Source organism: Dendrobates tinctorius, unplaced genomic scaffold (genome assembly GCF_039654945.1).
Source record: "Dendrobates tinctorius isolate UK_male_01 unplaced genomic scaffold, ASM3965494v1 ptg000044l, whole genome shotgun sequence".
NCBI lineage: Eukaryota > Metazoa > Chordata > Amphibia > Anura > Dendrobatidae > Dendrobates > Dendrobates tinctorius.
In genome coordinates, this window is record NW_027361712.1 from 4,495,991 (window position 1) to 4,523,052 (window position 27,062).

At 42.9% G+C, this 27,062-nt stretch overlaps 1 protein-coding gene across 2 annotated transcripts in view; it reads right to left on the minus strand.

Moving 5' to 3' along the window:
- The window catches only part of CNTNAP4 (contactin associated protein family member 4), a 1,095,419-nt gene that overhangs the window by 351,631 nt on the left and 716,726 nt on the right, over positions 1-27,062 (minus strand). For both annotated transcript variants that reach the window (XM_073575315.1, XM_073575314.1), the window contains exon 19: positions 9,825-10,046. In XM_073575315.1, coding sequence (XP_073431416.1) covers positions 9,825-10,046 — 222 coding nt within the window. The remainder of the gene's footprint in view (positions 1-9,824; positions 10,047-27,062) is intronic.

A 27,062-nucleotide genomic window follows, 5' to 3' on the forward strand; every position in this document is an offset into this window, starting at 1 on the left:
AGCATCACTCCAAAATTGTTCTTTAGTTAACTGCACTTCTCCATCACCGCACGGTAGACCCTGGATTGCGATTACGCCTTCTCATAATTTATAATTGGTGCGATCCACAAACCCTAACACTAATATACTACTACATGATATTTGATATCTTATACTGTAGATTTTATAGAAATATTAAGTAGCACTGAGTGAATTTGAAAATCCAATAAAATGGTAGCTGAATGATATTTTGGCAGATTCACGTGAAGCAAATCACCCACAATTTGGATACACCTGAATCCATTTATTTTGGGAAACTCTATAGAAATGTTATTCATTTTGAATTGAATTAAATATTAATGTAATTGTTATCTGAACACTAAGTAATAATATTATTGAAAATTATAGCAAATCACTGAAACTTTATATGAAAATAGATTGTTTATATAAATAGAATAAACCATGTGAGGTCTGGAAATTTTAGACATTTTGCCAGAAAAATAAAGATACATTTTTTTTAAATCAATGTGCTACTAAAAATTCAAATGGAAACCATCACAAATTCCTCAGAATACAGTCTAGTCATTAGATTGTACTACATAATGTATTTACAACATATAAAATATTTATTCTACACAGCGGGTGAAATAAGTATTGAACACATCATCAATTTTCTAAGTAAATACATTTCTAGTGATGCTATTGACATGAAAATTTTCACCAGATGTCAGTAACAACCCCCATTCCCCAAGCCACACAGGCAAAGAAATCAAACAATAGATGTCCATAGATTAAGTTGTATGCAATAATAATGACAAAAGACACAGAGAAAAGTATACCTGCTGACTGAAATTTAACTAATACTTCATGCAAAAGCCATTATTGGTGATAACAGCTTCGAAATGTCTCCTGTATAGAGAAAGAAGTCGAATGTATTGCTCAGGTGTGATTTTACAAATTCTTTCACACAAACACTCTTCGAATCCTAAAGGTTCCATGGGCTTCTTTTATGAACTCTAAGCTTTAGTTTCTTCCATAAATTTTCTATTGGATTTAGGTCAGGTGATTTGCTGGGACATTCTAACAGCCTTATTTTCATTTTTGAAGCCAATTGAGAGCTTACTGGCTGTGTGTTTGGAATCATTGTCTTTCTGAAATCTCCATTCTCGATTCATCTACATCATCCTGGTAGATGCAGTAGAATTTTATCAAGAATGTCTTGGTACATCTGATATGCATATTGCCTCTTCAGAGAAAAAGATGACTTAAAGTCTATAGCACCATCTGTTGGAAGTAGTGATCCTACAAGTCACAATCACCCCTTTAACTACTTTTCGCTACTTCCAACAGGTGGCACTATAGAGTTCAAGTCCTCTTTTTCTCTGAAGAGGCAAGTTGCATATTACAGGGGAAGAGTCTTGAGGAGATCATTTGCATATTCCCAGTGCCTTCTGGGATAAGTGAAGAGTCTCCGCGAGCTCAACGATCACTGGGTTTTGGCCGTTGCAGCTGAAAAGAGGAAATCGGAAAACCAGGGGAAGAGTCTTGAGGAGATCATTTGCATATTCCCAGTGCCTTTTGGGATAAGTGAAGAGTCTCCGCGAGCTCAACGATCACTGGGTTTTGGCCATTGCAGCTGAAAAGAGGAAATCGGAAAACCAGGGGAAGAGTCTTGAGGAGATCATTTGCATATTCCCAGTGCCTTCTGGGATAAGTGAAGAGTCTCCGCGAGCTCAACGATCACTGGGTTTTGGCTGTTGCAGCTGAAAAGAGGAAATCGGAAAACCAGGGAAAGAGTATTGAGGAGATCATTTGCATATTCCCAGTGCCTTCTGGGATAAGTGAAGAGTCTCCGTGAGCTCAACGATCACTGGGTTTTGGCCGTTGCAGCTGAAAAGAGGAAATCGGAGAACCAGGGGAAGAGTCTTGAGGAAATCATTTGCATATTCCCAGTGCCTTCTGGGATAAGTGAAGAGTCTCCGCGAGCTCATCGATCACTGGGTTTTGGCCGTTGCCTATCGGCGCGCGAATTTTGGCTCATCTTTCATCGTTTTTAAGAAATCTCAAGATGGAAGAGGCCAGGAGCCATTTGGTGAGCTGCATTTCTTGCTACATGTTCACAGATTTACCAGTGGAAAAGCCAAACTTCACATGCCACAAATGCAAGCTTGTGTCCCTGTTGGTGGAAAAGTTGCAAAATCTCGAAGAGAGATTAGCTACGTTGAAGATCATTAAGGAAGGTGAAGAGTTCTTAGAGCAGAATTATCTCTTCATGTTACAGAAAGAGAAGAAATTCGAAGTGCACCTGAAGAAACAGAGGAATGGAGACATGTGACCCAGAGAAGCAGGAGGATCAGGAGGCAGTCAGCACCCATACTGCTCAGGAACCAGTACCAGGCTCTCACGCAGAAAAACGATGAAGAAATACATCAGGATAAGACTTTGCCAACAAACAACAACCTTGTACGCCTTCAGAGTCCTCCCGGATGGAGAAAGAAAAATGTTGTGAAGAAGAAACGGAGAGTGGTGGTCATGGGGGATTCCCTGTTGAGAGGAACAGAGGCCGCTATCTGCAGACTGGATATAACTTCAAGAGAAATGTGCTGTCTTCCAGGTGCAAAAATTAAAGATGTGTCTGACAGGATATCAGGACTCTTCAGACCTACAGATGACTACCCATTCCTGCTACTACATGTGGGGACAAATGACACTGCAAGAAACGACCTGGAAACCATCTGCAGAGACTTTGAAGACTTAGGCAAGAAAGTGAAAGAACTGGGAGCGCAGGTGGTCTTCTCTTCCATCCTCCCAGTGGATGGCCATGGAACAAGGAGGTGGAATAAGATTCTGCAGGTGAACAACTGGCTACGTCGATGGTGCCATCAGCAACGATTTGGATTTCTGGATCACGGAGTGAACTACTTATACGATGGACTACTTGCTAGAGATGGGGTGCACCTTACAAAGACTGGAAAGCATGTATTTGGAAGTCGCCTTGCTACACTTGTAAGGAGAGCTTTAAACTAGAACAACATGGGAAGGGAAGCAAAAGACCAGAAAAAGCCATACACCTGACAAATGGTATTGAGAACTCTGCTATTAGAAGTGGAAAGGAAGAACAAAGACGAAAGAATCTAATTAATAAAAATATTGGAGAAAGAGAAACCAATCACAAACTAAAATGTTTCTATACTAATGCACAAAGCATGGGCAACAAACAAGGAGAATTGGAACTACTAACACAGGAAAAGAAATATGATGTCATTGGAATCACTGAAACTTGGTGGGACAATACACATGATTGGAATACAAGACTAGAAGGATACAACTTATTTGCAAGAAACAGACTTGATAAACGAGGAGGGGGTGTCGCATTGTATGTTAGAAACAAGTATATCTGCACAGAGATTGAAGCTTCAGAGACTGGGAGTTCTGTGGAAACTGTTTGGGTAAGAATACAAGGACAGAACAATGGAAAGGACACCATTGCAGGCATTTACTACAGGCCGCCTGTGCAAGCTGAATATATGGATGAACTCTTTATGCATCAAATGGCCAAGTTCTCCAAAAAATATGACATAGTTGTCATGGGAGATTTCAACTATCCAGACATTTGTTGGGAATCTCTCTCAGGCAAAACTAACAGGTCAAGGAAATTCTTATCCTCTCTTGCTGACAACTTTATCTTCCAAAAGGTAAGGGAGAAAACAAGGGGAACTGCTACCTTGGATCTAATCCTTATAAACAGGGAGGAAATGGTTGAGGAGGTAAAAGTGGCTGGGACCCTAGGAGGTAGCGACCATGCTATTTTAGAATTTTGGATAACTAGAGGCGGAAGACCTGTGAAGACTCAGACGTCAAGGTTAGATTTCAGAAAGGCAGATTTTAAGGGATTCAGAAAGAGAATTGGAGGGATCCAATGGCTGGATATCCTAAAAGACAAAAATGTCCAGGAGGGATGGGAAATCTTGAAAAATGAAATTCTCAAAGCACAGTTGTTAACAATTCCGAAAAGAGGGAAGAATAGGAATCATTTAAGGAAACCAGGATGGATGAACACAGAACTTAAGCACATGCTAAAAAGGAAGAAAAAAATGTTTATAAAATGGAAAGAGGGAGGCATATCTAAAGAAGAATATAATGCTGTCTGCAGAACCTGCAGGGCACAAATCAGATTATCTAAAGCTGAAAATGAATTGAGGCTTGCAAGAGATATCAAAAGCAATAATAAAGGATTTTGGGGATATGTCAAAAGTAAAAGAAAAGTCAAAGATGCTATAGGATTTTTACAGGATGAAGATGATGAAATGGTAAGACAGGATGTTGAGTAGGCTGAACTTTTAAATTCCTATTTTGCATCTGTTTTCTCTCAGAAAGGAAATGTAACATCAACTGTTATTCACTGTCCTATTAAGGGAATAGAAGAATCCAGGATATCTATAAACAGAAAGATAGTGAGGAAACACTTAGCTAACCTAAATGAATTCAAGTCTCCAGGTCCAGATGAATTACACCCCAGAGTACTGAAGGAGATAGCAGAAGAAATTTTTGAACCCCTCTCCATAATCTTTGAAAATTCTTGGAGAACAGGAGAAGTGCCAGAACACTGGAGAAGAGCAAATGTTGTTCCTATCTTCAAAAAGGGGAAGAAGGTGGACCCAGGCAACTATAGGCCGGTGAGTCTGACTTCTATACCAGGAAAGATCTTTGAACAAATTATTAAACAACATGTATGTCAATACCTGGATAAGAATGAAGTGATTAAACAGAGTCAGCATGGGTTTGTAACTAATAAGTCATGTCAGACTAACTTAATTTCCTTCTATGACGGTATCACTGATTCGGTGGATCAAGGAAATGCTGTAGATATAGTATATCTTGACTTCAGCAAAGCATTTGACAAAGTCTCTCATACAATCCTTATTGAAAAAATGACTAAGTATGGAATGGACAAGGCAACTGTTAGGTGGATTCATAACTGGCTTAGTGATCGGACCCAAAGAGTGGTCGTAAATGGCTGCACATCCAGTTGGAAGAATGTCTCAAGTGGGGTACCACAGGGCTCTGTCCTGGGCCCTTTATTGTTCAACATCTTTATCAACGATTTAGATGAAGGAATTGAGGGTAAACTGATTAAATTTGCTGATGACACAAAGCTAGGAGGGATAGCTAATACTAGAGAAGTGAGAGAGAGGATTCAAAAAGATTTAAATAAACTGGAGAAGTGGGCAGCAACTAACAGAATGGTTTTTAACAGGGAGAAATGCAAAGTACTACATCTGGGCAATAAAAATGAAAAAAGCATATATAGAATGGGAGGAATAGGGCTAAGTGACAGCACATGTGAAAAAGACTTGGGTATACTAATAGATCACAGACTGAATATGAGTCAACTGTGTGATGCAGCAGCAAAAAAGGCAAATGCAATTCTAGGATGTATTAACAGAAGCATACAGTCTAGATCACGTGAAGTCATTATTTCCCTCTACTCCTCTTTGGTCAGACCTCATCTGGAATATTGTGTCCAGTTTTGGGCACCACATTTTAAAAAAGACATCAACAAACTGGAGCAAGTTCAGAAAAGAGTGACCAGAATGGTGACCGGTCTGCAAACCCTGTCTTATGAGGAAAGGTTGCAGGATTTGGGAATGTTTAGTTTGCAAAAGAGAAGACTGAGAGGAGACTTAATAGCTGTCTACAAATATCTAAAGGGCTGTCACATTGTAGAAGGATCAACTTTATTCTCATTTGCACAAGGAAAGACTAGAAGCAATGGGATGAAACTGAATGGGAGGAGACACAGATTAGATATTAGAAAAAACTTTTTGACAGTTAGAGTGATCAATGAGTGGAACAGGCTGCCACGAGAAGTGGTGAGTTCTCCTTCAATGGAAGTCTTCAAACAGAGGCTGGACAGACATCTGACTGGGATGATTTAGCGAATCCTGCTTTGAGCAGGGGGTTGGACCAGATGGCCCAGGAGGTCCCTTCCAACTCTACGATTCTATGATTCTATGATTCTACATTTCCCAGAGGAGCATTGCATGGCGAATAAGCCTCCTTACCTTGACAAGCCAGATCTGGTATGTCACTCACCACAAGGGGGCGAGTGCACTTCTCAGTTTTCTTTTAAACAATTGTATCTGATGATTTCAGGTCTTTCTGCAGTCTTCATAGGTGGTTTTTGGCTTTTGGATAACTCATAATAATTCTTTTCACTCCTCTGTCTAAAACTTAGTGGGGAGCACCTGTTCACGGCCAGTTTATAGTGAACTGATGTGCTTTTGACTTCCGCATTATGGTCCCATCACTGCTCACTGGATCCTTCAGTAGCTGAGAAATTTTTGTGTAACCAATGTTATTAGTGGATCGCTCGCTAGGGCCGTGAGGTACTCGGTACCGGGCCGCTCCTTAATGGGGCAGTGTCACAGCAGCAGTGACCTGGTCCGTGGCCCTGAATGTCCAACTAAAGGGATATTTACAAGGGATAAATAAAGTTTGTGATAAAGTGTTTGTGATACCACCTGTGGTATTTGGTCAGGGGACCGACGCTGCTATGCAGATCCTCTGGGATGGTGACAGGGCAGCAGAGATGGTTTAGCTCTCCACAGGTAGAGCTGTATCCCAGGGCAGCTTGAATGAAGATGTTAGAGGTGATGTTGGTAGATATGATGCAGGGCAGGTGACACAGGAATGATCAGAGGACACAAGTGAGGTGTAGTTCCAAAGCTTTTCTCACAGTTCTGGTGCACAGATGCCCGCTTGGTGCCGTGTCCTCCAGTTGAAGGGTCCAGCAAACTCCCAGGTAGATCAAGATATACCTTTCCAGGACTCCCTTCAGTATATACCTCTCCTGGCCTTCTCACTATGCTGGCTTTCTGCCTCTCCTGCCCAATACCTCACAGTCAGTGTCCAAAGCCATCCAGCAGCTGCGGACCTTGTTGGGTGACATCCTCTCTGCATCCCCTTGCTCCCTTATGGCTGCCTTTCTAGTGAAGATATCTGTGGCTTGTGGCTGAAGCATCTACAGGTGCCCCTGCCTCCAGCTTGCTAGTTGAGTCTGGTGATTTCTCCACTAGTCTCAGAGGCCAGTACCCCATGCAACCTGGTGTCTCCAATTCTGGATCGGTTGATATCCGCACTTCCCGTACCCCTAAGACCCCTTCTGCTCTCCGGGAGCTTCCTTGTGTCTCTTTCCCTCCTTCTGCAGCTCCTCCTGACAGGGAGTTGCTTCACCACACGTCTCTCCACTTTCCTTCCTCTCACTCCTCTGTTCTGTCCCGCTCTCTAAGCTCCTCCTCTCTCTACCATCTCCACCCACTCTCCCAACACCCTTTACTACCCAGCCAGGGATGAGACCATACTTCCTTAGGGTACGTCCAGGGTGCCCTGCTGCTATAGTGTGTGTTGGTTGCAGGTGTTTGAGTCCTAGGTGGTGCTCCCTCCTTACCTGAGAGTGGGGTACCACACCTCTGGGTGAGGTGCATTACCTCTGTGGTGACTTAACCCTCAGGGTGGCCACATTAGTATATTTTTCAACAATAAAGTTGTGAAGGTCTTGAAACAGCTCACTGATTTTACCCATCAAAAGATGTTTCTTGTGTGCCATCCTGATAATGAGACACCTTTTCTAGGCAATCACTTGAACCAGATGATAATATTTTTCACTAAGTGGCAGTGCTTTCTAATCACTGATTGATTTTAGCTGGTGTCATGAGTTTCCATGACTTTTTGCACTGTTGCTTATTCATGTGTTCAATATTTTTTCCATCGTAATTTATCATTATTACATATAGCTTAATTTATGGACATCTATGGTTGGATTTCTTTGCCTTTGTGGATTGGATGAGTTGTTACCGACATCTGGTGAAAATCTCATGTCAATTGTACCTTTAGAAATATATTTAGAAAATTGGTGACATGTTCCATACTTTTTTCATGTGCTGTATATAATTTAATATTATCTACTACATTACGCATAATTTTCAATATACAGTATATTCAAAATATACATATTATATTTATAGCAAAAAGAATCTGCAAATAATCATGTTATTGATATAGCGTAAATATGCAATTTCAAAGCCCTGCATAAATAGCCAATAGCAACTCTATAAGTTTTGCATGCAAAAAAGGACACTGAGTTAGTCCTACATGTTCTTAAAACCAAAGTAGTTTTTATTTGAAAATACACACACATTAAAAATACATAAATAAATTGGGAAAAGAGTAAAGATGAGGGCAAACATAGTGACAATTAACCCAGAGATAAAGTGGTCATTGGCACTAGTTGAGAAGCGCAATGGATATAAACAGAATGTATTGTTATACAGTAGCATTATTCACATATGTCCATCCCAGAAGTCTGTATTAGTTTCTGGATTTTTGTGTGATATCCATGGTTTGTATGTCCTGTGCCAAATTGTGCTATGAAGTGAGATACTAGATATACCCGGTCAACAGGAGCGCAAAGGACAGAGTTCTGCCATATTGTGTCTCCTCTTGTCCATGATGGGACAGCAAACCCGATGCACATTTCGCAAGTATAAACACTAGCTTACTCAAGGGGGCACCCTTGAGGAAGCGAGTGTCTATACTTGTGAAACGCGTGTCGGGTTTGCGGTCACATCGTGGACAAGAGGAGACACAATGTGGCAGAACTCTGTCCTTTGCTCTACTGTTGACTGGGTATATCTAGTATCTCACTTCAATTGTTCCTCATCTGAGGCACCCGGCTGTAGCAGCAGTGGTATTTCACCTTCCTACTAAAATCCACGTACAGCTGGCGCTCCTATTGAACATTCCTTTGACGATACTGCAAATTGTGCTATGAGTCTCAAGGGATAAGCTCTGCACTGTGGCCACAGTATAACAGAGTCCAGAGGAGGAAAGTAGGACTGCATTCACCAGGCTATTGAAGAAATATTGCTGCTTTATTGGTACATGCGCTACATGTAGGTCGGGGGAGTGAGAGCTGGAGTAGACAGAAAACTGACAACGACCGTTTCACACTACACTAATGCTTCCCGCTGAGACCCGTTGAAGTGCTAGTGTAGCGCGAAACGGCCGTTGTCAGCTTTCTGTCCACTCCCGCTCTCACTCCCCCAGCCCACATGTAGCGCATGTACCAATAAAGCAGCAGCATTTCTTCTATAGCCTGGTGAATGCAGTTCTTCTTTCCTCCTCTGGATTTTGGGTACAGCTGTGGTTTTCCCAGGACGAGCACCCGAGGCTGCAGGCAAGCCAGCACCCCTAAACCGCACACCACCTGAACCTACCATGGTAACTGCGGTGCCATCCGCGTTTTTTCTTTTTTCACAGTATAACAGAGCTCCACCGCTACATAGCACAAGGTCATACAGAGAAGTTCAGTGTTAGGCAGTAAAAAAGTCTGCACCAGGGTACATACATGTGTCCAACAAACAGTGGAATGGATTAAGTAACAGAGATGTAAATGGTAAGGAAATAGTGAGTTAATAATTACCCATGGCTGTCAACAGTGCGCACTGCGTCCGCAGTCCTTAACGCATGCTTTGCTGGTGAATCACTTGTTCAGCAACTGATACAGTCTTCTGGGATGGACATATGTGAATACTACTATGTAACAATACATTTTGTTAATAGCCATTGTGATTCTCAACTAGTGACACTGACTGCTTTATCTCTGGGTTAATTGTCACTATGTTTGCCCTCATCTTTACTCTTTGCTCAATTTATTTATGTATTTTTAATGTGTGTGTATTTTCAAATAAAAGCTACTTTGGTTTTAAGATCATGTAGCACTAACTCCGTGTCCCTTTTTCCTTAACATATTGTATTTATACATATTTTCTACTTTTACTTACCATTTTTTGAAATTGTAATTGAAATATACGCTTTATTTAAAAATTGGGCAAAAAGTAGTAAACTTGGTGTCTGAATTGTTCTGAACTGAAAAGCTATGTTTTCTTTAGCATTTGAATCAGAGTAAATAGAAGAAATTTTAAAACTTGAATTTTTAGTCATGGCATAATTCTCTTCAATGTTATAAGTTAATGATGATTCTGCTTCAAATTGTGCTGAAATTTCTGCAAAAAAAGAAAAAAATAACAAAGAGAATAAAGTTTTATGCATAAAAGGAATTAAACAAGCATAAATCTTAAAAGTTATTGTCTACTTTATATCTTCCCATTGCAGCCTAATTTTTCAAATCTGTCATGTGTCACTTTATGTGGAGAGTAGAGTTGAGCGACTTTAGTCGGATCCGGTTTCATGAAACAAAATTAGTTTCAGATGAAACTGGTCCGACTAGGGCAAAAAAAGTCGGAGTTTTGTCCGAAACCTGACCCCAATGCAAGTCAATGGGGAATAAAAGTCGGCATTGAGTGTATGAATGTCATCCACTCAATGCCGACTTTTATTCCCCATTACCATGTCTATTTTTCGCTGCCATATTTTTTCAATTATCATTTTTTTAAATGTTACAATGTTTAACATTTTAGCTAAAATGTTTACATTTTCCAGAATATGTAAAAAAAGAAAATTGGTGAAACAGAAGTTTTGAAGTGACTTTAAGAGGTTTATATATAAGAAATACCCATAAATTAACTTTTTAAAAGTTTCACTCTTCAAAGCAGCATACAGCAGATGAACAAAGAAATATGACTTAATATTTATTATGCTGATTCAACAGCTTTTAGAATTATCTTACATGTGACCCTATTGGATTGCTTGACGTAAATCGAGTCCTTGGAATATAAAGGAACATTTTGTTAATCTTTGGGCTTTCTTTTGCGTAAAGATGTTTTCCAGGCACTATTTTAGTTAGGTAGAGGCTCTTAGGTTCCAAAACATAAGAAATACATCCAAAAAGACCAATTTTTGGAAAGTACACCCCACAAATAATTCATTAAAGGGTACAGTGAGTATTTTGACACAATATAATGCATTAGAATTGAACATTAGAGCATAAAAAAATAATTTTTATATAAAATGCAGCTATTTCTTAATTTCTTTAATTCTTACAAGAGGTAATTGGAGAACATGTACCCCACAGTTTGTTTCACAATCTATCTCATGTATAACAATACTCCATATGTGGTGATAAACTACTTTTTGGACACATAGAATAAATTAGAAGGGAAGAAACACTATTTGGCTTTTGGAGAGCCGATTTGCTGGATTGTTTTTAGACACCATGTGGCAAATCTCAAAATACCTTAGAATAATGATTTAGTAAGTAAGCAGTAAAAGTTTTATTCTGGGTTTTTACTGGTATTTGAATTAGTATGTTGGAATATGCAAGATGTGTGAGGTCCATCAGAGTAAAAAAAGTCTTTTAAGGGATTCTCAGAAAATACACAGTAACTTTGCATTGATGGTCATATTTTTCTTTTTATTGCATTCAGCATGTAGCATTAATGATATGTTCATTTTAATTTGCTGCTCAAAACGATTTACATATTTTTTTATTATTACTATTTTTACGCAAAAATAGCATTGCAATAGACTTGATTTTATTGTTGTCATTCTACAAGAGGCAAGTTTTTTTATTTTTCCGTTGAAGGCTTGTTTAAGAGCTCATATCTTTCAGGACATGTTGACATTTTTACCATTTTGGGTACATGCTACTTTTTGATTGCCTGTGAGAAAGATGACAAAAAAGCAATTCTGGCATTTTTTGTATTTTTGGTTACAGCATTTACATGATAATTTTAAGGTATGGGTTCTTATAAATGTGGAAATAGCAACTATGTGTCCTTTTTTGTTTATTTTATTTCTTTACAAAATAATGCCTTTTTGAATTTGGGAAATGTTTTTGTTTATTCTTTTCAAACATTCTGTATTATTTTCTTTACATTTGCAAGTGTTATCAGCATCACTATCACCTTGTCGATGGTGGGACAGCTTTTAGGCTACGTTTGATCAAATACAGTATTACTAAGAACTCTGTATGATTTAAATGCACTTTTGCTTTTTACTTATTTAATTATAGCAGGGTTTTTTTGCATTTTGTCTTTTGTAGGTTTGGTATGCTTTTTGGCCATGTGAGCATGCAATTATATGCTGCATGTGTACCAACTCAAACCAAGCTCAATTTTTGTGTTTTTTCTTTGTATTTTTGCATTCTGTGCAAGCTGGGGTGTGGCCTCCCTCTCCTGAGCTGGAAATTGTATTTAAAGGCTTCCCCTGACTAGTGTCCTAGTGGTTGGGCCCGGTCCTTGTCTGCCCTTATTCACACAGACGTCAACTTTGACACATGATAAGGTTATTAATAGAGTTGAGCGAAACGGGTCGAAAAAATTCAAAAGTCGCCGACTTTTGGCAAAGTCGGGTTTCATGAAACGAAACCCGACCCTAGGATGAGGTCGGCCACGAGGTCGGCGACTTACGCGCCAAAGTCGCGTTTCAAAAGTTTGTTTTGCGCTCTTTTTCAGCCAATCAGGATCCACGGACACTGTGGGCAACGTGATGACATAGGCACGGGTCACCACCATCTTTCAGAAGGGCATGCAAGTGATTGGCTTGCTTTGGTGGGCGTCACAGGGGGTATAAAAGGGCGTGCACGCCGACCGCCATCTTACTTCTGCCGATCTTAGTATAGGGAGAGGTTGCTGCTGATTCTGTAGGGAGAGCGTTAGGCAGGGAAGAAGACAAAAAAACTGCTTCTGCTGCTAGCGATTTGGCCTGCACAACACATCAGTCACTGTGTGTGCAGTGCAAGGGGAGGCTATATAGTGGTGTATCAGTGGTTTTGGTTGTTGGGCTGCCTTCTAAGGCTTCCTGACATTCCTGCATTGCTGTTTACCCACTGCTTCGCAAACTGCTTTTTTAAAAGCAATCCCAATTTTTTTTTTTTGTCCTGCTGAGAAGAAAAAAAAACTGCTTCTGCTGCTAGCAATTTGGCCTGCACAACACACCAGTCACTGTGTGTGCAGTGCAAGGGGAGGCTATATAGTGGTGTATCAGTGGTGTTGGTTGTTGGGCTGCCTTCTAAGGCTTCCTGACATTCCTGCATTGCTGTTTACCCACTGCTCCGCAAACTGCTTTTTTAAAAGCAATCCAATCTCCCTTATCCTCTAGTCATTTTTGTCACAGCTGTGCCATCGAGCCTGTCACATAGCGCTCAGATATTCATTGGGCCTCACACAATCCAAAAGTGTCCAGTGTCCAAAAGTGTGTGCAGAGATTCAAAATCTCCCTTATCCTCTAGTCACTTTGGTCACAGCTGTGCCATTGAGCCTGTCACATAGCGCTCAGATATTCATTGGGCCTCACACAATCCAAACGTGTCCAGTGTCCAAAAGTGTGTGCAGAGATTCAAAATCTCCCTTATCCTCTAGTCACTTTGGTCACAGCTGTGCCATCGAGCCTGTCACATAGCGCTCAGATATTCATTGGGCCTCACACAATCCAAAAGTGTCCAGTGTCCAAAAGTGTGTGCAGAGATTCAAAATCTCACTTATCCTCTAGTCACTTTGGTCACAGCTGTGCCATCGAGCCTGTCACATAGCGCTCAGATATCAGTGGGCCTCACACAATCCAAAAGTGTCCATCCAGTGTCCAAAAGTGTGTGCAGAGATTCAAAATCTCCCTTATCCTCTAGTCACTTTGGTCACAGCTGTGCCATCGAGCCTGTCACATAGCGCTCAGATATTCATTGGGCCTCACACAATCCAAAAGTGTCCAGTGTCCAAAAGTGTGTGCAGAGATTCAAAATCTCCCTTATCCTCTAGTCACTTTGGTCACAGCTGTGCCATCGAGCCTGTCACATAGTGCTCAGATATCAGTGGGCCTCACACAATCCAAAAGTGTCCAGTGTCCAAAAGTGTGTGCAGAGATTCAAAATCTCCCTTATCCTCTAGTCACTTTTGTCACAGCTGTGCCATCGAGCCTGTCACATAGCGCTTAGAAATTCATTGGGCCTCACACAATCCAAAAGTGTCCAGTGTCCAAAAGTGTCTGCAGAAATTCAAAATCTCCCTTATCCTCTAGTCACTTTGGTCACAGCTGTGCCATCGAGCCTGTCACATAGCGCTCAGATATCAGTGGGCCTCACACAATCCAAAAGTGTCCAGTGTCCAAAAGTGTGTGCAGAGATTCAAAATCTCCCTTATCCTCTAGTCACTTTGGTCACAGCAGTGCCATCGAGCCTGTCACATAGCGCTCAGATATCAGTGGGCCTCACACAATCCAAAAGTGTCCAGTGTCCAAAAGTGTGTGCAGAGATTACAAATCTCCCTTATCCTCTAGTCACTTTGGTCACAGCTGTGCCATCGAGCCTGTCACATAGCGCTCAGATATCAGTGGGCCTCACACAATCCAAAAGTGTCTGCAGAAATTCAAAATCTCCCCTGTCCTATAGACACCTTGTACCTTGTTTTACATTACTATATAGTTTGTTGGATTTTGTCTACATTTCTACCAAAAATGAGGAAGGCTGGTGGAAGAGGCCGTGGAATTGGGCAGGGGTTGGCAACTGGTAATGATGGTGTTGGTGGTGGATCTGATGGTAGTGGCAAGAGCAAAATAGGACCGAATGCAGGAGGTGCTGACCCTGCGTCATCGTTTGGCTACATAAGGCCTCGAACGCTTAGTTTTCTAGGAGTTGGCAAACCGCTTTTAAAGCCAGAGCATCAGGAAAAAGTTTTGTCTTACATTGCTGACTCAGCCTCCAGCTCTATCGCCTCCTCTTCTTCAGTTGTAAAAAGTAAAAGCACTGAGTCGTCATTGGAGGCTCATGTTCATGAACCACACCTTTCCTTGTGTCCTTCACCCCAACCAAGATTGAAGGATGACGCAGGCCATACTACTGATTACTCCGTGGAGCTGTTTTCACATACCATGCCTGGATTATCAAGTGAAATGGTGAATTACCCAGGCCAAGATGAATCTGACATGGAGTGCACTGATGCACAGCCGCTGATGGATGATTCTGCTGGTACATTCACTCAGAGCACTACATTGTCCTCACAGTGTACAGAGCCAGATTCTGACCCTGATGAGACTCAGGTGCCCCTTCCCGCACACTATACCACCATACACGGTGACACAGAGGAAGGTGCACATGACATAGAAGAGGAGGTGATGGATGACCCAGTTGTTGACCCAGATTGGCATCCATTTGGGGAAGAGGGTGCTGCTTCCAATAGGTCAGATGAGGAGCATCCACAGCAGACATCGACATCGCAAAAGCTGTTATCTGGCAGGCCTGGAGCACTCCAAAGACAGGTTCCAAACATCAAAAGAGTTGCTGGACAGCTTGTCCAGAGGGTCAAAAGATCACAGCGTGCTAGGCCGCAAAATGTCTGCCAAAGTAGGAAGAGTGCAGTGTGGCACTTTTTTGACCAAAATCCTCATGATCAGGCCAAGGTTATCTGTAAGATAAAAAGACCTTTAGCCGAGGGAAAAATCTGAAAAATTTGAATACCAGTTGCATGCTTAGACATTTAACCAGCATGCACTTGCAAGCGTGGACACAACACCAAACCTCAAGTGCCACATGTGCAACTGATCACAACGAAGGTAATCAGCAACGCTACATTGTTTCCCCCACTGTAAGCCCACCGGTTAGCACAGCAGCAAATGTTGAGGTGTCGTTGCAAGACCACAGCAGTCAGGGAATCCCACTGTTATATCAACGAAAGACTGATTCTAGGCCATCAGAAAGAACACCAACTCCATCACCATCATCAACCCTCTCTCAGTCTGCCCTGTCCACCGCTACTTCCACCATATGCAGCTCTCAAGTCCAGCTCACCCTCCCAGACACTATGAGTAGGTCAAGAAAGTCCCTGTTGAGAGGAACTGAGGCCGCTATCTGCAGACCGGATATAACTTCAAGAGAAATGTGTTGTCTTCCAGGTGCAAAAATTAAAGATGTGTCTGACAGGATATCAGGACTCTTCAGACCTACAGATGACTACCCATTCCTGCTACTACATGTGGGGACAAATGACACTGCAAGAAACGACCTGGAAACCATCTGCAGAGACTTTGAAGACTTAGGCAAGAAAGTGAAAGAACTGGGAGCGCAGGTGGTCTTCTCTTCCATCCTCCCAGTGGATGGCCATGGAACAAGGAGGTGGAATAAGATTCTGCAGGTGAACAACTGGCTACGTCGATGGTGCCGTCAGCAACGATTTGGATTTCTGGATCACGGAGTGAACTACTTATACGATGGACTACTTGCTAGAGATGGGGTGCACCTTACGAAGACTGGTAAGCATGTATTTGGAAGTCGCCTTGCTACACTTGTAAGGAGAGCTTTAAACTAGAACAACATGGGAAGGGAAGCAAAAGACCAGAAAAAGCCATACACCTGACAAATGCTATTGAGAACTCTGCTATTAGAAGTGGAAAGGAAGAACAAAGACGAAAGAATCTAATTAATAAAAATATTGGAGAAAGAGAAACCAATCACAAACTAAAATGTTTCTATACTAATGCACAAAGCATGGGCAACAAACAAGGAGAATTGGAACTACTAACACAGGAAAAGAAATATGATGTCATTGGAATCACTGAAACTTGGTGGGACAATACACATGATTGGAATACAAGACTAGAAGGATACAACTTATTTGCAAGAAACAGACTTGATAAACGAGGAGGGGGTGTCGCATTGTATGTTAGAAACGCGTATATCTGCACAGAGATTGAAGCTTCAGAGACTGGGAGTTCTGTGGAAACTGTTTGGGTAAGAATACAAGGACAGAACAATGGAAAGGACACCATTGTAGGCATTTACTACAGGCCGCCTGTGCAAGCTGAAGCTATGGATGAACTCTTTATGCATCAAATGGCCAAGTTCTCCAAAAAATATGACATAGTTGTCATGGGAGATTTCAACTATCCAGACATTTGTTGGGAATCTCTCTCAGGCAAAACTAACAGGTCAAGGAAATTCTTATCCTCTCTTGCTGACAACTTTATCTTCCAAAAGGTAAGGGAGAAAACAAGGGGAACTGCTACCTTGGATCTAATCCTTATAAACAGGGAGGAAATGGTTGAGGAGGTAAAAGTGGCTGGGACCCTAGGAGGTAGCGACCATGCTATTTTAGAATTTTGGATAACTAGAGGCGGAAGACCTGTGAAGACTCAGACGTCAAGGTTAGATTTCAGAAAGGCAGATTTTAAGGGATTCAGAAAGAGAATTGGAGGGATCCAATGGCTGGATATCCTTAAAGACAAAAATGTCCAGGAAGGATGGGAAATCTTGAAAAATGAAATTCTCAAAGCACAGTTGTTAACAATTCCGAAAAGAGGGAAGAATAGGAAGCAGTTAAGGAAACCAGGATGGATGAACACAGAACTTAAGCACATGCTAAAAAGGAAGAAAAAAATGTTTATAAAATGGAAAGAGGGAGGCATATCTAAAGAAGAATATAATGCTGTCTGCAGAACATGCAGGGCACAAATCAGATTATCTAAAGCTGAAAATGAATTGAGGCTTGCAAGAGATGTCAAAAGCAATAATAAAGGATTTTGGGGATATGTCAAAAGTAAAAGAAAAGTCAAAGATGCTATAGGATTTTTACAGGATGAAAATGATGAAATGGTAAGACAGGATGTTGAGAAGGCTGAACTTTTAAATTCCTATTTTGCATCTGTTTTCTCTCAGAAAGGAAATGTAACATCAACTGTTATTCACTGTCCTATTAAGGGAATAGAAGAATCCAGGATATCTATAAACAGAAAGATAGTGAGGAAACACTTAGCTAGCCTAAATGAATTCAAGTCTCCAGGTCCAGATGAATTACACCCCAGAGTACTGAAGGAGATAGCAGAAGAAATTTTTGAACCCCTCTCTATAATCTTTGAAAATTCTTGGAGAACAGGAGAAGTGCCAGAAGACTGGAGAAGAGCAAATGTTGTTCCTATCTTCAAAAAGGGGAAGAAGGTGGACCCAGGTAACTATAGGCCGGTGAGTCTGACTTCTATACCAGGAAAGATCTTTGAACAAATTATTAAACAACATGTATGTCAATACCTGGATAAGAATGAAGTGATTAAACAGAGTCAGCATGGGTTTGTAACTAATAAGTCATGTCAGACTAACTTAATTTCCTTCTATGACGGTATCACTGATTGGGTGGATCAAGGAAATGCTGTAGATATAGTATATCTTGACTTCAGCAAAGCATTTGACAAAGTCTCTCATACAATCCTTATTGAAAAAATGATTAAGTATGGAATGGACAAGGCAACTGTTAGGTGGATTCATAACTGGCTTAGTGATCGGACCCAAAGAGTGGTCGTAAATGGCTGCACATCCAGTTGGAAGAATGTCTCAAGTGGGGTACCACAGGGCTCTGTCCTGGGCCCTGTATTGTTCAACATCTTTATCAACGATTTAGATGAAGGAATTGAGGGTAAACTGATTAAATTTGCTGATGACACAAAGCTAGGAGGGATAGCTAATACTAGAGAAGTGAGAGAGAGGATTCAAAAAGATTTAAATAAACTGGAGAAGTGGGCAGCAACTAACAGAATGGTTTTTAACAGGGAGAAATGCAAAGTACTACATCTGGGCAATAAAAATGGAAAAAGCATATATAGAATGGGAGGAATAGGGCTAAGTGACAGCACATGTGAAAAAGACTTGGGTATACTAATAGATCACAGACTGAATATGAGTCAACAGTGTGATGCAGCAGCAAAAAAGGCAAATGCAATTCTAGGATGTATTAACAGAAGCATACAGTCTAGATCACGTGAAGTCATTATTTCCCTCTACTCCTCTTTGGTCAGACCTCATCTGGAATATTGTGTCCAGTTTTGGGCACCACATTTTAAAAAAGACATCAACAAACTGGAGCAAGTTCAGAAAAGAGCGACCAGAATGGTGACCGGTCTGCAAACCCTGTCTTATGAGGAAAGGTTGCAGGATTTGGGAATGTTTAGTTTGCAAAAGAGAAGACTGAGAGGAGACTTAATAGCTGTCTACAAATATCTAAAGGGCTGTCACATTGTAGAAGGATCAACTTTATTCTCATTTGCACAAGGAAAGACTAGAAGCAATGGGATGAAACTGAATGGGAGGAGACACAGATTAGATATTAGAAAAAACTTTTTGACAGTTAGAGTGATCAATGAGTGGAACAGGCTGCCACGAGAAGTGGTGAGTTCTCCTTCAATGGAAGTCTTCAAACAGAGGCTGGACAGACATCTGACTGGGATGATTTAGCGAATCTTGCTTTGAGCAGGGGGTTGGACCAGATGGCCCAGGAGGTCCCTTCCAACTCTACGATTCTATGATTCTATGATTCTATGATTCTACTCAGTCTCTCATCCGCGTACACTGGGTTTGAACACCCACATTGCCAAACTAATCTCGTTTGAGATGATGCCCTTTCGGTTGGTGGAAAGCACAGCTTTCCGCGAACTCATGGCCTATGCAGTACCACGCTATGACCTACCCAGTCGCCACTTCTTCTCTCGCAAAGCCATCCCAGCCCTCCACCATCATGTGAAAGACCGCATTGTCCATGCACTCAAGCAGTCAGTGAGCGGAAAGGTGCACCTCACAACTGATGCATGGTCCAGTCGGCATGGCCAGGGCCGTTACGTGTCCATCACTGCGCACTGGGTTAATGTGGTGGATGCAGGGTCCACAGGGGACAGCGGTGGTGGGACAGTGCTGCCTAGCCCACGGTATAGGAATCAGTTGGCTGTAGGCGTTCGACCCTCCTCCTCATCCTCCTCCAGAAGCGAAAGCTCGTCCACAGAGCGCAGTCGTACGAGCACTCCATCTGCAGCTGCCACTGTTGCACACGATGTGTCCCCCTATCGAGCAGCTAGTGGAAAGCGTCAGCAGGCTGTGTTGCAGATGATGTGTTTGGGCGACAGACACACCGCCGAGGTGCTGGCCGAGTACTTGAAGCGACAAACTGAGTCATGGCTGGGCAGTGTACATCTTGAGGCAAGGTAGTTAGTGATAACGGCCGTAATTTTGTGGCAGCCATAGCCCTTTCAAAACTCAGCCACATACCTTGCTTGGCTCACACCTTGAACCTGGTGGTGCAGTGCTTCCTCAAAAATTATCCGGAGTTAACAGCCCTGCTCCAGAAGGTGCGAAGACTGTGCGCGCACATCCGCCGGTCGCCTGTACACTCCGTTCGTATGCAGAAGCTGCAGCGATTGCTCCACCTTCCCAACCACCGCCTCATTATCGACATTGCAACAAGGTGGAACTCCACCCTGCACATGGTGGAGCGGCTGTGCGAGCAGAGGCAGGCCATAATGCATTTGTGGGAGGATACACGGCCAGGCACTTTGAGAGCAGACATGGAGTTGACAGGTGTGCAGTGGTCGAAGCTGAAAGACCTTTGTAAAGTCCTTCAGTGTTTTGAGGAATGCACACGGCTGGTAAGCGCAGATGACGCCATCCTAAGCATGAGCATCCCACTTATGCGTCTGCTCATGCAAACTTTGACGCACCTTAAGGAGCAGGCGTCTGCAGCCAATGTTGATGAGGAGGAAGAGGAGGAGGGAATCCTTGATGACATTCAGCCATTGTCTGCTCAGGGACCTCTCCTGGACGAGGTGGAGGAAGAAGAGGAGGAGGAGGATGATGATGGGGATGATTACTTAGGGGAGGAGGATGCATCTCGTGGGCCAAGTGAAAATGTTGGCGTGGCAAGGTCTGGTACAGGGTTTGTGCGTGACTGGAGGGATGTGGATTTGCCAGAAAGTGCTCCTCCACCCAGCACTCGCAGTGCATCATTGACACCGGGAACATTGGCCCACATGTCAGATTAAGCCTTGCGGATCCTAAAAAGGGACCCCCGCATTGCCAAAATGATGAACGATGACGACTACTGGTTGGCCAGCATCCTGGATCCACGCTATAAAGGCAAATTACAAAACATCATGCCACAGGAGAACCTTGACCTAATATTGGCTAATAAACAAGCAACTCTGGTAAATCGGTTGCTTGAGGCATTCCCAGCACACAGCAGCGGTGATGGTTCTCACACGAGCCGCACGGGGCGGGGGCAGCTTGGCAGAGGTGTTCGTGGTGCACACAGCAGAAGTGGCGTTGGAGACAGGGGTTTCATGACAATGTTGTGGACTGATTTTTCAAATACCGCTCACACAACTGGTAATACTGCATCGATGGAAAGTGACAGGAGACAGCAGTTGTCAACTATGGTTACAAACTACTTTTCCTCCCATATCGATGTTCTCCCACACAGGTCATTCCCCTTTGACTATTGGGCCGCTAAACTGGACACCTGGCCTGAATTGGCCCAATATGCCTTACAGGAGCTCGCTTGCCCAGCTGCAAGTGTGCTATCGGAAAGAGTCTTCAGTGCAGCTGGATCAATCCTGACAGAAAAAAGGACCCGTCTGTCAACCCAAAATGTGGATGATCTAACCTTCATTAAAATGAACCACGCATGGGTTTCCAAGGATTTTGTCCCACCTTCCCCTGATGACACATAGGGTGACAGAAAAATGGCTTGCTTTGGTCCACCTCTTCCTGGTACTTCACCTATTTCGACTTTTGCATCAGCTGAATGTCCAACATCAACATATGCCACTTTCTAAAACTCCCTAACTGTGCTGCCTCCCCCCCATGGCCGGGGTCACCACCTAGCGCACGACACCGTGCGAGTGCCGTTGCCCTGGACAGGTGGGTAGGCCGACTCTTGGGCGCGGGCACTGGCACAGGGTCCCTCATAGTGCAATCAAGTGTCTCTGACGGTGGTGGTGCACACCCGCCGTCAGACACACCGCCGTACTATGAGGGGCCCAGTGCCAGTACCGACGCCCACGAGTGGGCCCCCCTTGCTTGGGCAGGGCCCCAGCATTTGCAATCTTTACCTCTCCCTGCTCCTCCGCTGTGTAATCTTGGCCGTTAAATCCATACTGTGCCTGACACCGTCTGAGCCTGCCTCCTGAGACATATATTTTGAATGTGTACGCTATCCATACATGTTATCCGGGGATACGGTACCCTTTCTAACCTTTGTGCAATCACGTGCAATCCATACTGGGCCTAACACCGTCTGAGCCTGCCTCCTGAGACATATATTTTGAATGTGTACGCTATCCATACATGTTATCTGGGGATACGGTACCCTTTCTAACCTTTGTGCAATCACGTGCAATCCATACTGTGCCTGACACCGTCTGAGCCTGCCTCCTGAGACATATATTTTGAATGTGTACGCTATCCATACATGTTATCCGGGGATACTGTACCCTTTCTAACCTTTGTGCAATCACGTGCAATCCATACTGGGCCTAACACCGTCTGAGCCTACCTCCTGAGACAGATATTTTGAATGTGTACGCTATCCATACATGTTATCTGGGGATACGGTACCCTTTCTAAACTTTGTGCAATCACGTGCAATCCATACTGGGCCTGACACCGTCTGAGCCTGCCTCCTGAGACATATATTTTGAATGTGTACGCTATCCATACATGTTATCCGGGGATACGGTACCCTTTCTAACCTTTGTGCAATCACGTGTAATCCATACTGGGCGTGAGAACGGCTGGCGAGCTGTTAAGCAAGCTACAGCACCTGTGGTTTGCACACGTAAGTTTTTCATTTTTTCAGGAATGACGGTTAGGCCTAATTCCGGAACTGCGGTTGACCTGCACTTACTGAGAAATCATTGTTCGCGGGTAATAATTGTAATCAGTGATCCCCATCACTAACGTTGTTCAGCGGGTTATCTGCACCTGTAAGCGACAAACGCTGGCCTTTTCAGTGTAGCGCACATGCAGCCACGGACATGTAAGGGCATGACACACCAGTTATTGGCCAATCTCATGTGCCAGAGCCTCACGTGTCCCTCTAGTAAGCCGGACTCGGACCGCGGGGCATGACGGAGTCTCGTTCGTTAACGGAATTAAGCTTGCAATGTGTGCATCTGTTCTGTAGCTGGCATGGTTGAGGTTTCCCAGGTGGAGTCGAATTTAACCATAGGCTCCACTCCTGGTGGTGCCCTTCTGGACATTCCTTTAAGGTTCAGCTTTGCAACCATACTGCCCACGTAAAACAAACACTTTGCCTTCATGAACGCTGTTTGGAGGGTCATGACTCGTGGGAATAACGCCGCCCAATCAGTTAACCTGCTAGAGAGATCCTTCGTTGCTCCCAAGCATGACATCACACTCCCTAGGAAGAAGGTAATGCCACTGTGGCGACCGTACTCCTGGGGGCGACACAAGTGCACTGATGCCCAGCCACTGCTCGATGAATCTGCTGGTACATTGACCCAGACCATTACATTCCCCTCGCACGCTACACGACCTGAATCTGACCCTGATGAAACTCAGGTTACCCTTCCCATATACAGTTCCATCTTACACGGTGACAAAGAGGAAGCTGCAGATGAAAGTGCAGGTTCGGCCCAACCGCCATCAGACACACCACCGTACTATCAGGGGCCCTGTGCCAGTGCCGTCGCCAACGAGTGGGCCTCCCCTGCTTGCCCAGGATCACAGCACTTGCAAAATTGAAATACTGTGCAGTGAGATGGAAGATGGGGACGACGAGGAGTCCAGACAAGTACAGGGATTCCCTAGCGAGGAGACTTATTTGATTGTTTTCAATGTTGGGACAGCAATTTTTGGGGAGCACTATACTCTGGAGAATGATAGATGGGGCCCACCATACACTGGAACATTCCAAAGGTGGACATCAGACACTGGAGCAGCATTTACAGGGCCCATTATACACTAGAGCATTAGAATGGGGCCCATTATGTTTGGAGCATTATTTGGGCCCATAAGACAGTGGAGCTTCATCCATGGGGACCAACATATACTGTAGCATTATGTGGAGCTCATCATATACTGTTTCAAACATTATATGGGACCAATGATTCTGTATGGAGAAATAGATGGGCCTCGTCATGAGATGTAAAAAGTGAGGTATTTTTCATTGTACTATACCGCTATTTCTCTGCCGTATCGGAGCATGATGAGTTGTGGTATGTGTTAAAGGGGCGCTCTTTCGCCCAGGGCACATGAAAACCTGGAGCCAGCCCTCCCCCCCCACAGTCTGTAGCCAAATAACCCCCATTTTTCAGTGCGTAACTTGTATTATGAAGTTAATTAAGGTTGACAAGCTTAAGTAAGAAGAATTGATGCTTTTGGCATTCAAATGGGCACTGTTGGTGTGTTTCCTGTCCTCCTCTCACTGCCGACTTTTATTCCCCATTGACTTACATTGGGTTTCGTGTTTCGGGACGACCCCGACTTTTCCCTATAATCGGACGATCTTGCTCGACCCGACTTTTGGAAAAGTCGGGTTTCACAAAACGAAACGCGACCCTAAAAATCCAAAAGTCGCTCATCTCTAGTTATTAATACTAGACAGTGTAGGACCGCCCCGACCACAGAGTCACCTTGTCGATGGTGGGGCGGCTTTTATGCTATGTTTGATCAAATACAGTAGTACTAAGAACTCTGTATGATTTAAATGCACATTTGCTTTTTACTTATTTAATTATAGCAGGGTTTTTTTCATTTTGTCTTTTGTAGGTTTTGTATGCTTTTTGGCCATGTGAACATGCATTTATATGCTGCATGTGTACCAACTCAAACCAAGCTCAATTTTTGTGTTTTTTCTTTGTATTTTTGCATTCTGTGCAAGCTGGTGTGTGGCCTTCCTCTCCTGAGCTGGAAATTGTATTTAAAGGCTTCCCCTGACTAGTGTCCTAGTGGTTGGGCCCGGTCCTTGTCTGCCCTTATTCACACAGACGTCAACTTTGACACATGATAAGGTTATTAATATTAGACAGTGTAGGACCGCCCCGAACACAGAGTCACCTTGTCGATGGTGGGACGGCTTTTATGCTATGTTTGATCAAATACAGTATTACAAAGAACTCTGTATGATTTAATTGCACTTTTGCTTTTTACTTATTTAATTATAGCAGGGTTTTTTCATTTTGTCTTTTGTAGGCTTTGTATGCTTTTTGGCCATGTGAACATGCATTTATATGCTGCATGTGTACCAACTCAAAACAAGCTCAATTTTTGTGTTTTCTCTTTGTATTTTTGCATTCTGTGCAAGCTGGGGTGTGGCCTCCCTCTCCTGAGCTGGAAATTGTATTTAAAGGCTTCCCCTAACTAGTGTCCTAATGGTTGGGACCTGGTCCTTGTCTGCCCTTATTCACACAGACGTCAACTTTGGCACATGATAAGGTTATTAATACTAGACAGTGTAGGACCGCCCCGACCACAGAGTCACCTTGTCGATGGTGGGACGGCTTTTATGCTATGTTTGATCAAATACAGTATTACTATGAACTCTGTATGATTTAATTGCACTTTTGCTTTTTACTTATTTAATTATAGCAGGGTTTTTTCATTTTGTCTTTTGTAGGCTTTGTATGCTTTTTGGCCATGTGAACATGCATTTATATGCTGCATGTGTACCAACTCAAACCAAGCTCAATTTTTGTGTTTTCTCTTTGTATTTTTGCATTCTGTGCAAGCTGGGGTGTGGCCTCCCTCTCCTGAGCTGGAAATTGTATTTAAAGGCTTCCCCTAACTAGGTCCTAATGGTTGGGACCCGGTCCTTGTCTGCCCTTATTCACACAGACGTCAACTTTGACACATGATAAGGTTATTAATACTAGACAGTGTAGGACCGCCCCGACCACAAAGTCACCTTGTCGATCGTGGGACGGCTTTTATGCTATGTTTGATCAAATACAGTATTACTAAGAACTCTGTATGATTTAATTGCACTTTTGCTTTTTACTTATTTAATTATAGCAGGGTTTTTTTCATCTTGTCTTTTGTAGGCTTTGTATGCTTTTTGGCCATGTGAACATGCATTTATACGCTGCATGTGTACCAACTCAAACCAAGCTCAATTTTTGTGTTTTTTCTTTGTATTTTTGCATTCTGTGCAAGCTGGGGTGTGGCCTCCCTCTGCTGAGCTGGAACTTGTTTTTAAAGGCTTCCCCTGACTGGTGTCCTAATGTTTGGGACCCGGTCTTTGTCTGCCCTTATTCACACAGACGTCAACTTTGACACATGATAAGGTTATTAATACTAGACAGTGTATGACTGCCCCGACCACAGAGTCACCTTGTCGATGGTGGGGCAGCTTTTATGCTATGTTTGATCAAATACAGTATTACTAAGAGCTCTGTGTGATTTAAATGCACTTTTGCTTTATACTTATTTAATTATAGCAGGGTTTTTTCATTTTGTCTTTTGTAGGTTTTGTATGATTTTCGGCCATGTGAACATGCCTGTATATGATGCATGTGTACCAACTGAAACCAAGCTCAATTTTTGTGTTTTTTCTTTGTATTTTTGCATTCTGTGCAAGCTGGGGTGTGGCCTCCATCTCCTGTGCTGGAAATTGTATTTAAAGGCTTCCCCTGACTGGTGTCCTAGTGGTTGGGACCTGTCCTTGCCTGCCCTAATTCACACAGACGTCAACTTTGACACATGATAAGGTTATTAATACTAAACAGTGTAGGACCGCCCCAACCACAGAGTCACCTTGTCGATGGTGTGAAGACTTTTGTTGCTATGTTTGATCAAATACAGTATTACTAAGAACTCTGTATGATTTAAATGCACTTTTGCTTTTTTACTTATTTAATTATAGCAGGGTTTTTTTCATTTTGTCTTTTGTAGGTTTGGTATGCTTTTTGGCCATGTGAACATGCATTTATATGCTGCATGTGTACCAACTGAAACCAAGCTCAATTTTTGTGTTTTTTCTTTGTATTTTTGCATTCTGTGCAAGCTGGTGTGTGGCCTCCCTCTCCTGAGCTGGAAATTATATTTAAAGGCTTCCCCTGACTGGTGTCCTAGTGGTTGGGACCCGGTCCTTATCTGCAGTTATTCACACAGACGTCAACTTTGACACATGATAAGGTTATTAATACTAGACAGTGTAAGACTGCCCTGACCACAGAGCAGAGTCACCTTGTCGATGGTGGGACGGCTTTTATGCTATGTTTGATCAAATACAGTATTACTAAGAACTCTGTATGATTTAAATGCACTTTTGCTTTTTACTTATTTAACCCCTTTCTGTCATGTGACGTACTATCCCGTCCATGTGCCCTGGGACTTAATTCCCAGGGATGGGATAGTACGTCAC